This window comes from Agrilus planipennis, unplaced genomic scaffold, assembly GCF_000699045.2.
Source record: "Agrilus planipennis isolate EAB-ADULT unplaced genomic scaffold, Apla_2.0 scaffold183, whole genome shotgun sequence".
Taxonomy (NCBI): Eukaryota; Metazoa; Arthropoda; class Insecta; order Coleoptera; family Buprestidae; genus Agrilus; species Agrilus planipennis.
Genome location: NW_020438983.1, coordinates 269,071 through 282,403, shown reverse-complemented (window position 1 = coordinate 282,403; position 13,333 = coordinate 269,071). Strand labels below are relative to the sequence as shown.

The following is a 13,333-nucleotide window of genomic DNA, read 5'->3' as shown; positions in this document are numbered from 1 at the left end:
GATATATATATATATATATATTAAATATACATATATCATTATCATATCATTAGTTTATAATGGGTAAAAATCAATTTTCACAATAATATTATATATTTTAAGTCGTTACTTAATTTACTATTACTTACAGCTCCTAAAAACAGATGAATCTGCTTGTAGAATAGGACGAGCAATATCTCGACTTTTATTGTAATTCTATACTAATAATTATTTGTTTTCATTAAATTATAACCTTAGAATAGTTCCAATTTTAATTAGGTACTAGACGTCGTGATCAAAGTGATCAAAGTTCCCAATCAATAGTATTGAGGTGAAACAAATCAGTATCTACTCATTAAAGGGCTTTTACTATATACCATAAAAACAATTTAACAGTTATGCTTATTGAAAACAAATACAAATTATACCACTATTTAACCAATTTCATTAAATAAACGTTTATGATGATCACAATGAGGCTTAAGCCAATGAGTAATAAATCCGACGAAATTATTATACTCCCCTGAAAATATATTTAATATTATTCAAATATAATAAAAGATACAGTTTATAACATCAGTGTTTTTTATTTATATCTTAAATTAATTGAAGAAATAGTTATGACAACTATAAATAAGATCAATCTTATCCAAGTTTACCTATGTCATTTCTCATTTGCAGCAAATAAAAAAAAAATTAAAACCATCACAATTTAAAGTAGGTAGCCTTATAGATTCCTGCTTGGTTTGTATAAATTTATTAAATGTTATAAAGGAATAATGTCTTCTTTTAAATGACCCAGTTATTAAAGACTGTCACTGCATACTTCTTATAAGTCGTCATTTGACATGAAGAAAGGTTTCACATCTCAAGAAAAACACTTCGGAGTTACTACCTAACAAACTTAATCTTTCCTTTAATGTAGTTTTTACATAACTAATTACATAATTAAATAGTATTAATTGCAAATTATGCAGATAGCACCATTAATAGGTTATTACTTAATATAAATATATTACTATGTAAGCCTGATATTGTTTTAACTCTATTCTATTTTTTAATTCCGTGATTTTCTGAATTCTTAAATACTGCTATGTTCGTATTGATCTAGTTTTCATTTTATTAATACAAATTAAAACAATTATTTAACTAGGTAAAATGCAACCTCTACCTATCATGTGTCATATAAGTACTAAAGAAACGTAAGTTAAATTATCATCTTTATTTAAAAAAGAGATCTTGCAAAAGCCGTATTCGTAACTTAAATTGTTGTCCTATTTGAAATAGAAAGGATTCTTTAGTACCCCTTCCACTATGCTGCAACACTATGCAATAGTAAGCCCGGTATACCACTCACGTGTTTAGTTTCGAGAATATGTTCGGTCGTGGTGGTTGTTGCTGTAGACTGTTAAAATGTGTTTCTGGAAATTAGTGTTATCTGAAGTAGTAAAAAATTTGATACGTCTTCTTAATGTAAGTTCCATTCTTATTGTTATTTTCTATTTAACATAAGGTTGAACCATTTTTAAAATACAAATACAGCATTGATTATTGCTGTTTTGCAAATATGTATGTAGAAAGTTATTATTAAGTGCATTTTGGTAAATATGAAGTCATCTTTACTTTAATTTTTTGAAATATAATATGTCAAGAAAGATGGTAAGCGTAAATAAATTAGATTTGTGGAATATTTATGATAGAGAGTTTAGTTGACGGATAGACAGTTTTATCATTTCATTTCGCACTACAATATCTAATACCACCTTGGTTTTTACGGGATGAATGTAACTCAAGGTATAAATCTACCTGAACAAAAATTGTACCCGTACGTAGATTAGATCTGTGCAATATAAATACCACGTGGAATATCTAAGACATAAAAAATATAATTGTTGAGTAAACAGTTATTCTATTTCATTCGTGCTACACTACCTAATACTACCTTGGTTATTACGGGATGGGTATAATCCCAAGGTATAAAATTAGCTAACTTAACAAAAATAGCGACCTTAAGTAGATTAAGTCTATGCAATACAAATACCACGTGGAAAATCTATGATACAAAGATGTAGTTTTAAATGGTTTAATTGTCGGTTAGACAGTAATTCCATCTCAATTATTACTGCAGTGCCTAATACCACTTTGGTTTTTCCGGTATGGATGTAACCCCAAGGTATAAAATAATCTACCTGTACAAAAATTATAACCGTACGTAGATTATATCTGTGTAAGTAATACAAATACAACGTGGAACATCTATGATAAAAAAATCAAGTTGTAAAGAGTTTAGTTGTTGAGTAGACAGTCACTCTAGTTCATTTGTACTACACTACCTAATATTACGTTGGTTTTTACGGGATGGGTATAATCCCAAGGTATATAATAAGCTACCTTAACAAAAATAGCGACCTTAAGTTGATTAAGTCTATGCAATACAAATACCAAGTGGAATATCTATGAAACAAATATCTAGTTTTAAATAGTTTGTCGGTTAGACAGTTATTCCATCTCAATTATTACTTTTGGTTTATCCGGGATAGATGTAACCCCAAGGTATAAAATAATCTACCTGAACAAAAATTATAACCGTACGTACATTATGTATGTGTAGGTAATACAAATACAACGTGAAATTGAATATTAAAAATATCGATTTGTAAAGAGTTTAGTTGTCAACTAGGCAGTTATTCTATTTCATTCATACTACACTATCTAATACCGCCTTGGTTTTTCTGGGATGGGTATAGTGTGCTTAGTAGATTAGTCCTGTGCAATATAAATACCACGTGGAATATCTATGATACAAAAAATCTAGTTTTAAATGGTTTAATTGTCGGTTAGACAGTTCTCCCATCTCAATTCTTATTGCAATGTTTAATACCACTTTGGTTTTCCGGGATTTGTGCAATACAAATAGCACGTAGAATATCTATGATATAAAAAATTGAGTTGTAATGATAAATATATGTTATGCAATAAACAATCATGGTTTTGTAAACGTTGGTTTGAGGTGGCACTTGAGTACGCACTTGTTGTTTCTTGGGGGAGGGGGGCCCACACAAGACCACATTTCGCAACACCACAACAGAGGTAACAAAACAATAATTCTTAAAACTTTTGATTTGTTAACCACGTTCAAATTCATTATCAGTAAAAAAAGAAAGGAAAATGGTAAGAATTGTAGATTCGTAAATGTTACCATTGCATACATGTAACAGATTTCAATAAACTTTCATTAATATGGTACATAAAAAATAAATAACAAAAAAACTTAAATCTTTATTGATAACGAAAGAATATAAAAAATATTTACAATTCTATTTAAAACGATTAATAGAAACGGAACAAAAAGATCACTTCTTAATACTTTCAGCATCATTATTAGCTTTGTTTTTCCTACTGCTGTACCACATTTCAATACTCCAAGCTATCGCTGTAGTATATGTCATGATATTTAACAAATGCAACGTTATCACATAATTTTTAACCAAATCTCTTACCCAACCTAAAAGAAATTTTAAATTTAAATTTTTGATTACGATTATACTATAATTCATGTAGGAACAAATATCGGCTGTAGTTCTAGAATGGGACATGTTCCGATAGGCTTCAAATTTTTACCACACTACTTTATGGACTAGATAATACCTAAAAGTATTTTCGGCAACTCGAACCGGAGGGGTAATAATGCATCATTGAGGTTACAAATTATATGCATAGGTTAAACATGTTTACACAGCAGAATGATGAATTGTCCAATAGTTAGCGTATAAATACTTAATCGAATATTTGGGAGAAAGGAGAACTGTTAATTATTTTCACTTATCATAACACAACCCTCAGAATTTCACCTTTTGGGATACCACTCTACCCCTTCGTCATGTTAAGTCACACTTTTAGCAACTCCCCTAACAAATATTACGTCACAATAGCTAACCCCCCACCATATAAACAAATACTAGTAATGAGAACAATTTTCTATTATAAATTAAGAACTGCCAAGTTAGAAAACCATTAAAATAAAATTGATGAACTGCAAACGTCACATTTCCTTAGGCCCCCTTTCCTCGTGTCATATCGTCACGTTAAGCAGTACCCCACCCCTCCCCTAATTGTAAATGTGTTTTACGAATGATCCCTTAGGATTTGTAAATTTTCTCCTCCCTCCATTTTATTTATAGAATCGGGTATATTCCTCTAAACGACAGTATTTGGTAAAAATGTGAGCCAATACTATTCCAAAAATGCATTTTAAGCTACCATCGCGAAGAAAGGGAATTTTTTTGCTGCTTCCGGTTCGAGTCGCCAAAAATGTTTTAAGGAAGTACCCTTAATATAAATACATTAACGAACAGAAAATTATGAAAATTTGCAGATATGTCGAACCTTTTTCAAAAATGACTCAGTTAAATTTTTGTGATCTTTGGTTGACATTGAAAAATGATATTGTTAATTTTATTTCACTGCACTTAACATGGAATCTTATGGGAAATTGTAATTTTGACGTACTCTATAATTTATTACGTTGGAATTGACAAACAGATTTTGATAAAATTTTGGGTAAATATAAGCGAATATTCTATGAACCTTTTTCTTTTTCCAAAACTTATAAAGCATACTTATGTTAACAGAAATAATTAAAAAAGCCGAGATTTTTCAGCAATTCATAAACATGGCAACACTGCGATATTATAGTTTTGAATTTGACAAATATATATGGACACCGCGTGCTATTCTATGCCGAATACATAAGCATTATACTTGTAAGTCGGTACGTACACTATGACAAGGAATGCGGTGTTGCCAAATTAAGTACTACGTTACTCAAGTAGAAGACTGAAATTCTTTGACTTGATGCGTATCGAGGATACTTCCTTAAGTGTCATCATCTAGAGATCTAGCTCATAAAAATTTGAAGTCAATCAAAGAGTGCCCCTTATAGTAACTCCAACCAAAACATTTACATCTACTGTATTAACAAAAACTTGGACCTTTTTTATTATTAAGAAATTATCACAAACAGAACTTTTCAATAGTAAGATATAGAAGTAAGTTTAATTGTAATTGTAAACCACTTACCTATAATGGGACCAACAAATAAAAATAACAGTCCAGCTGTAGCTAGCTGTAGTCCTGAAGCAGCCGGTAGTCTTTCTAGAGGAACATGACTTGGTATTACTAAGGCCATAAACACTGTTCTCAGGCCTTTTCCACAACCAATTAAGGCAGCAACAAATAACGAAACGTAAAACGTTCGAGTATGCACCAATACTGCAAAAAACAAAAAATATAAACACTTCGTGCCAACTAAGAATCGTGTAATCATTTATTTTGGTGTAAATAAGAAATGATTACAATTTTAATTAAATCAAAGTCTGTTGGTGATGCTTAATGAAGTACGTGCATTAAGGAATATTTACGCTAAACGCATAAGAAATAGAGTACGAAACTCAAAAATAAATGCAAATGACAGTCGATCATACCTTTTGATGTACATTAAGTTAAAAAAAATGGAAAATAAAGTGGGAGCGAAACGTAATTTTAATAACGTTGTAATATTCGATGTAGGATAATTTCGGGATTTTTTTTAAGATATTCCTTGAATTTCGAGGAAGGTTCTTATGAAGAGAAAAATTGGAAAAATTACCCAGAAAAACGTAAAAACCAAATTTAAACTGTTCCTAGCTGTCAATTGACATTTTATTTGTGGTTGAATTTACTTGAAACACGGTATTTATGCTCTTCGACATAATAAATCAAATGAAAAGAGGTTGAAACGTTTTCATGGGTAAGGTTATACTCATTGTTGAAATTAAGCAAACGCGTGTTTTGGCAATTGTTAAAAATCAACCCTTAAGGATGAAATGTTGTCGTTACGTTACGTATTCGAAATCTAAGATGGCGACATTACATAAAATTAAAACTTGGGGGGGGGTGAATTGGGAGCTAAAAGGTTTAATGGAGAAACAATTTTAATTTCTGCGAGCGAAGCCGCGGAGAAAAGCTATTATTATTATTAGTAAAGTAAAGGAAAGGAAAGCACATGCTGTACCACATTTCAATACTCCAAGCTATCGCTGTAGTATATGTCATGATATTTNTTTGCATTATTATAAATCAAAAATATATGAATTAAACCATTTCTTTTCGAACAGTCAAATTATAAGTTCATAGTGGCCAGCATTCTGTCGAAACTGCCAGACGCGGATCGCGATTTCATTCTTGTTGGATCTCATCAGCGTGTCGCAAGGAGTTTCGGCAGAATATAGACACCTCAAACAGCGTCTCGAGGCAACAGGTAGAGTTGGTCTCTGTTCCGTCGCGCTAATGAGATCCAACAAGATCGAAATCGCGATCCGCGTCTGGCGATAGAACGCTGATCACAATGAACTTATTATTTATTTAATTTTGTTGCGTGCCTACAACGTAGGGTTGGAAGTATTCACTACACCATTTGTGGTATTTCTTTTAGAACGGTAGTGTGTTATATGATTTCTATAAAGTGATTTTAATATAAGAATTTTAATAAAAAGTTCTGTGTCAGCAATTTATTCCGGTTTCGGAGTTATTAGACCCCATCAGTACGCCATAGACCGTTTTGATGATTAAGCGACCAAATCAAAGTTGTTCCTTAAAATTTGCTGCTAACAAGGCTTTAAAAAGGTACCTACTTTGACAAATAGTGATAGGCAAGTAACCAAGCTAAAGAATATTAAGTTATTGGTCAGTAACTACCTGATGTAGATCGCAATTTCAGACTTATTAGACCACATCGCACGTTGTAGACGAAAACGAAAATGAAATACTACCGTTAACAGCGAGGCATTATTTATTTTGTGTTTTTACTTACTTATTCTTCCAAATGCCATACTGAGAACTCCTACTAAGAAAAACGTCTTATTGTCCCAGCCAATTTTATCAGCAATAAAAGGCACAAAGAAACGCACTAAAATATCAGTTGCTCCTAGCAAAGACATAAATGTTGCCGTCTGGTATTGTTGGAAATTAAACTCTTCCAGTACAAATGGCGTCAATATTGAAAAATTTATTTCGGCAAAGTTAGCAATTGTTATTCCAAGCATAAGGGTTAAGTATATGGGGTCTTTTAGAAGACCCAAGTCAAAGAATATAACAATTTTGTCAAGTATGGTTAATTTTTCAGGTTCGGGCTCTTGGGTCATTTTAATTTCAACAGTTCCATTGGTGTGTTTGTCTTGTTCTTCATTGACTCGTTCTTCTTCATTCTGTTTATACTCTTGGAGGCGTTTGGCTGCAGTTTTTAGCACATCCTTTTCGTTGGGATACGCCCCAGTTTGTTGTACTTGCTGTGTTATGAGCTGTTTTTCTTCTTCTTTTAAATCTTGTGGAGCTTTTTCTAAAGGACTGTCTTCTGCTAAGGATTCTTCGATTTTTGGTCGGGGCTGAGAGGTTTTTCTTCGTCTTTCTTTGTTTTCCGCTAAATTAACTGACGAGTTTCTCTTAGATCTTGCATCTGCTAAGTTACTGTAAGACGCTCGTGAGACGGCTATTGAATTTTGACCTGAAGTTTTCTTTGAACCCGGTTTTGAAGCTTTCGCTGAAGAAAGTGACGTCCTAGAGCCAACCAAGCTGCTGCTTCTGGAGTACCATCCATCGTTAGATCGTACCATGCATGGCGTTCCTGGTTCTGTTATTTCATAACCGGGCTTATTAGGATCATCTTCATTACGTAAATATTTAGCAGAAAGTAAACTTCTATTTTTTTTCAGTTTTTTTACTTCATTATTTGTAGTTATTTCTTCTATTGGTTCTAGTAAAGGTTTTTCAGATTCAGTCGGCTCCTAAAACATATAACATCACAGTCAAAATGAGGAGGTAACTGAACACGCACTTTGGTTTTATAAAATCTAAAAGTAAAAAGGTCAAGAAGAGTTAGTTAGAGACATATTAGAGGCAAAAACAGGAATTAAAAGATAAAAAATAAGCTGAAGATAGGAAGAAATGGACATGTGTATCCATCTATTCTTCGGACTGAAGATCTCATGATGATGATAAACTAAATGATGCAAAAAAAATAAGCTCGTGCTGATTTACAATTTTTTAACTTCAAAACTTATTTTCTCGAAGACCACCTCGTAAAGGAAAATTCGTGTAGAATTAACAAATTGTAATCACAAGAAATCGTTTATAAGAGTGTGGGGTAGCTTTTGTGACTAATATCTGTTAGGGAGTCGCTGAAAGTGTGATTTAGTGTGACCAAGCAGTAGGGAGGACCCCATTAAGGTGAAATTCTGAGTGATATATTTTATGGACGGTCCGTAGAAGACTTACGTAAAGGTACCTCCTATCAAGTCAATTTAATTTTCAATAAACACCAATCTATGTAATTATATACGTGAGTGTGTTAACCAGTAATCCTTGAGGAAATAGAATTAACATTTACAGATTACGCTTCACTTGTATAATAGTTTTCGATAATAAACACCGCTGCTTTTTTCTTTAGAATTGAAAAACAAATTGTACGATAAGCAGAGGTGCATTTAAACACGTAGTATAATTGATAGATTGATTCAGTGACCCTCGGAGAATTACCCATATTTGCCTTGCAATGTAAAAAATACGTTCTAATCTGCGCCTTTTTATGCTGCACATCAGGTCATAGATTGGATGTGATAGTACCCGTGACTGAACACCCGCCGACGGAATCATTAGCTTAAATTAGGTTATGATACGGTAGATGCTATTGATTTTTAAGATGATGTTTGGCCCATCGACGTTTACTAATGGACATGCCTTAGCGGTCAGAATTGTGGTACAACAAAAGAAAGAGATAGAACGAAGTTTCTGACAATATCCGTCTCTCTCACGATACTGCGTAAGCGTGTCATAAAAGAGATAGCACTAGTCCGTAACCATATGCCATCTTCATCACTTTTCGAACCAAGAAATTATTACAAGAAAGTGCTATAATTCAGGTTAGGTTAGGCTATAATATAGTATGGGGAGATTGTCATGCTAAGTACCATTAACAATAGTAACCAACGTTACAATACCTCTCTAAATTTGGTGTGCCAGTGGACTGGTTGTAGCAACAAGGAACATACGATTGCATGACCAGCAAATGCCGCAAAAATTAGCAAAGTACCCTCCATACCGCATACGTTCATCAGCGCTGTGATAATGTACGGCCACACAATTGGCCCCAGACCAGTTGTTGTCCATGATAGGCCTGTCGCTATTCGCCTTTTGTTTTTAAAATATGTATTTAAAGCTACTGCATTAGCCGATTGTGTGACTCCTATTCCAGTACCTGCAAGTGAAATTAATAAACAATTGAAAAGTGTAATTTATAAACCATGGGTGGACAAACTTAATACTGGTATGATCGACATTAATTTGTCTTACGATATATATAGGCGATCGACTTCGGTATTTACTAATAATATTACCAATGTAAATGATTTTGTTTTGTAGGCATAAGAAAATTTTTTTGTAGTAAGAAAAAACGTATAAAAATATTTACAAAATTTAGGAAATAATAAGTATCAACATTAATGTAATATTCGTGAAAATACCCATGTAAATTTTTCGAGGAAATTCTTAATACCTTTTCAAATATTAGTATTATTTATTGTCATTTTATTTAATTGCATTCTTTTGGGCTTTTTTTTCTCATTTCAAATACTAATATTCTTTAAAATTCACCATTTAAATTAGACCACGCATCAACCAAAAGAAAGGATACTTTCAAAATTAACCAAATTATTTCACTTCAATTACCAATGAATATGTATACGTGATTATTAGTATTTCTCGAATTGTCCTTTTATAATGTATATGAATTAAAAAGAATGTTTAATATGTCATGTTTTTTATTGTTTTAAACAGTTTAAAATACTTTAATTTAAAACATATTTTATTTAGACTGTTTTGAATACTGTTTAAAACAATTTGTTTTAAACATGTCAACTCTATTCAAAAGTATTCAGTAGAGTAAAAGAAATAGCAGGGAATCGAAGCACTGTTTGGAAATTAGTCCTGTCAATTGTAGAATAGATACATGTTTAATTTTAAATTCATGTTTCATCGTCTGCTAACTTTTTAGTACACATTTTAAATTAAAACATTCGAAAATTAACCCAGTAAATTATTTAAAATGTCTGCGATTTACTGGGGAACTGTTCGTGATCGACCTTTTTGCGCACCCCTTTTCCTTAAATGACTTAAGTGTCATTGCTTTACTAAATAAGTAGGTACTTACCATATAATATGGCATAAAATATTATGTACGTTGGAAATGATCGGCACCATCTTACTAAAAAAAGTGAAACTGCGACTAGTGTTGCCCCTGAGAAAGCGATTTGTCTGTAGGAAAAAAACTTAAACAGAGGTCCATTTAAAAGACCTGAAAAACAGGTTATAATTAGACTAAAATATGGAAATAAATAATTGCTGTCATATAACATAAATATTATTATTATCTTGTAATCTGAGATAAGCGGTTTCTATTTTGAGTGTTTTATTTTTTTCTATTAATTTTCACACATACGTAGGTACGTAATTCTGGAGTTATTAAAATGCTTAAAAAGCAAACTTTTAATTTTACATTGTTTATTGTGTGCCACAGTCAAGGTTAGATATTAATAATAATAGAAAATCACCGTGAAAAGTATAAAAGCATTACCTAGTTATACATGTTTGACACACAGTTTTTGTACAAGTACAGTACAATCAGATTTTTTTTATATAAAATAGAAGTTTAGAATGCTTAAATAACATTACAGATTGACATACAAGCACTTTTGCCATATAATATCACGTATTTATTAAAAATACTTCATTCATTTAAAAATTCTCATTAGACCGCGGTGAAATCCCAAACGTTTTTAGAGGAAATACAAGCGCTCGTCGACTTTTTGGGTAAACGGTAAATCGGTTTTCAAATAATTATGATTTTAATAATCGATATTTCAAGTTTTTTGAAAATTGGCTTATATGTTAAGATAAAATTTGCCTTAACTATTTATTTTTATTAAAAATATTTAGATTCACTTTTCACCTTATTTTTAAGTATACGTATATATCTGTACAGTGGAATTCGTTAATTATGACTCCGCCTGTATTGACCTATCGCATAATATGAAATAATTGCAGTGTTAAGTTTGGTTTTCATATTAAATTCTCTATAGGAAAATTTGAATATAATGAGTCCATTTAAAGTGACATATCGTTTATTATGACTGATTCTCAAGAAATCATATCCGGTTATAGTGACCCAAATGATAATATTTTCGCTCATTTTTCCGACCCTTCTTATGTATCATCATCATCATCATAAAGTCGTCAGTCCTAAGACTGGTTAAGCACGCACCTCCACTCTTTCCTATCCTGAGTTAAACTTCGCATTTGACTAAAACTAGAACAGCCCACATCCTTCACTATTTGCGAACAGTAATCTAATCTAGGTCTACCTCTACCCCTCCTAACTCCTGTTTCTGCCTTTAATACGTCTCTGACTAGACCTTCATGCCTGAGAAGGTTTCCTACCAACCTATCTCGCCCATTTTTTATTGACTTCCATAGAGTCCTCTGTTCTCCTATTCTTTCCAATACCTCTTCATTTCTAACCTTTTCTACCCACGATATCCTCATCATCCGCCTATAACACCACATTTCGAACGCTTCTAACCTTTTCTTTTCCGCCGCTCCCACTGTCCATGTTTCGCACCCGTACAACGCCGTGCTCCAAACATACACCTTTAACAACCTTTTTCGAATTTCTAAATTAACCGTTCGCGAGCATAGAAGTGACTTCTTTTTATTAAAGGCGACACGACCCTGCGCTATCCTCTGCTTTATATCCCTACTACTCCTTCCATCCTCACTTATCTGACTTTCTAATCAGCCACTTTTTCTAATTTTTCGTCTCCCTATCTTTATATTCGCTCTTTCCCTACTTTTTCTTCTCTTGCATATCAGTATTTTAGTTTTACTTTTATTTATTTTCATACAGTACTGATCAGTCAGTACCGCTTATGTATATTGATATTATAATTCATCGTTCTTATTCTTTTTCTGTTAATAAATTTATACAATTTGTAGTTTTTCTCTCTATTAAACTAAATAACTAACCAAAATAGAAAGTTGTTTATTTTCTAAGACTATACTTTGCATGATGCCCGTTCAGTATTACGAGTTTTTCATTTTCCTTCGATGTCATTATAAGCGGATTCTATTGTATATCGTAATTTTGAATCACTTTAAAAGAATGATCGAGCATTTATTCAAAACATTTTATGATGTGGTCGATAATCGGTTACCTTTAATGTTGTGTTATCAGTATGTTCTTGTAAAGGTGTTAAAGCTTGCATACATATTATTAAAGCTCATAAATGTGATATCGCAATCATTTGCCAAACAGATTTTATTAATGGAATGTCTGTGTTTGAAGGTTGTTTCAAATTGTTTTATGTTATGAACTTATTTACGACTTTTTTATTGTTAATAAAAAATATTTGTGGCCACTCCTGATACATCATTCAGTTCAAAATAAAATTGTTCCATTCGCGAAAATTATTAATTTTACTCAGGGTCGAATCTATATCCAGTGATAGGGGCGACTGCCCTCCTCCTGAGACTTTACCTCAGAGAGTAGTGCTCTTGAATGCATCCAAATGCCCACGAAATTCAAATACCCAATAATCTAAGCGACAGAAACCCCGTAGCCTATAACCTAAGTATTTTTAAACCCCTTAGTCCATTAATCTAAATCATAAACACCACCGTAAGCCTATAAACTAAACTTTTTAAGCCCCTTATAACGTAAGGTTCTTAAACATTATAACTGGGTTTAACTATCCAACGCGTTTAGCAGTACATACCGTAAGCCCTCTGGCTATTTATTTACGTATCAGTTAAGTATCTAAAAATGTTGACCACTACGCTCCGAGTAACTGGGTTTAAAAAGTATTTATTACAGGATCACGGGGTTTAATAAGTTCCGTTCTTTCACGTCGCATTTTCCGAAATAATCACTTTCCTTCAATGTTTTGCTAATGATTATTAAACAATATCGGCAAAAGCCCTATTTGTATAAATTATAGGTAAAGGTCTAGATGATGGATGATAGGTGGGGGGGGGTCGAAAGAGGAGGTCTCCCCCACCACTGTACTATAAAAAGTTCGTGGCGGTTTCACCCCCCATAAAAAGTTATGGGGGTTCAAAATTAATAAATATGCCAACTTTTATACATTTCTAGGCATGTAAATATTTATATAGTCATTCATAAACAATAATCCAAGGTAAAACTAATGAAAAATACAAAAAAATATTGAGAAAGTTATATAAAACATTATTTAAATATCTTTATCAATAG

General features: G+C 32.2%; 1 protein-coding gene and 1 long non-coding RNA gene across 4 annotated transcripts in view; one reads left to right on the top strand and one right to left on the bottom strand.

Moving 5' to 3' along the window:
* Nucleotides 1-1,240: 1,240 nt before the first annotated feature.
* Nucleotides 1,241-13,333, top strand: part of LOC108737795 — a 198,204-nt gene continuing 186,111 nt past the window's right edge. Inside the window, exon 1 of the long non-coding RNA XR_001937904.1 lies at nucleotides 1,241-1,452. This is a non-coding gene — a long non-coding RNA (uncharacterized LOC108737795). The remainder of the gene's footprint in view (nucleotides 1,453-13,333) is intronic.
* The window catches only part of LOC108737790, a 26,664-nt gene continuing 16,569 nt past the window's right edge, over nucleotides 3,239-13,333 (bottom strand). For all 3 annotated transcript variants that reach the window (XM_018470889.1, XM_018470890.1, XM_025975565.1), the window contains exons 4-8: nucleotides 10,220-10,363; nucleotides 9,012-9,268; nucleotides 6,830-7,799; nucleotides 5,059-5,250; nucleotides 3,239-3,484 (exon numbers count right to left, since the gene is read on the bottom strand). In XM_018470889.1, the coding sequence (XP_018326391.1) occupies nucleotides 3,333-3,484; nucleotides 5,059-5,250; nucleotides 6,830-7,799; nucleotides 9,012-9,268; nucleotides 10,220-10,363 (1,715 nt within the window). In that variant the 3' untranslated portion in view covers nucleotides 3,239-3,332. The remainder of the gene's footprint in view (nucleotides 3,485-5,058; nucleotides 5,251-6,829; nucleotides 7,800-9,011; nucleotides 9,269-10,219; nucleotides 10,364-13,333) is intronic.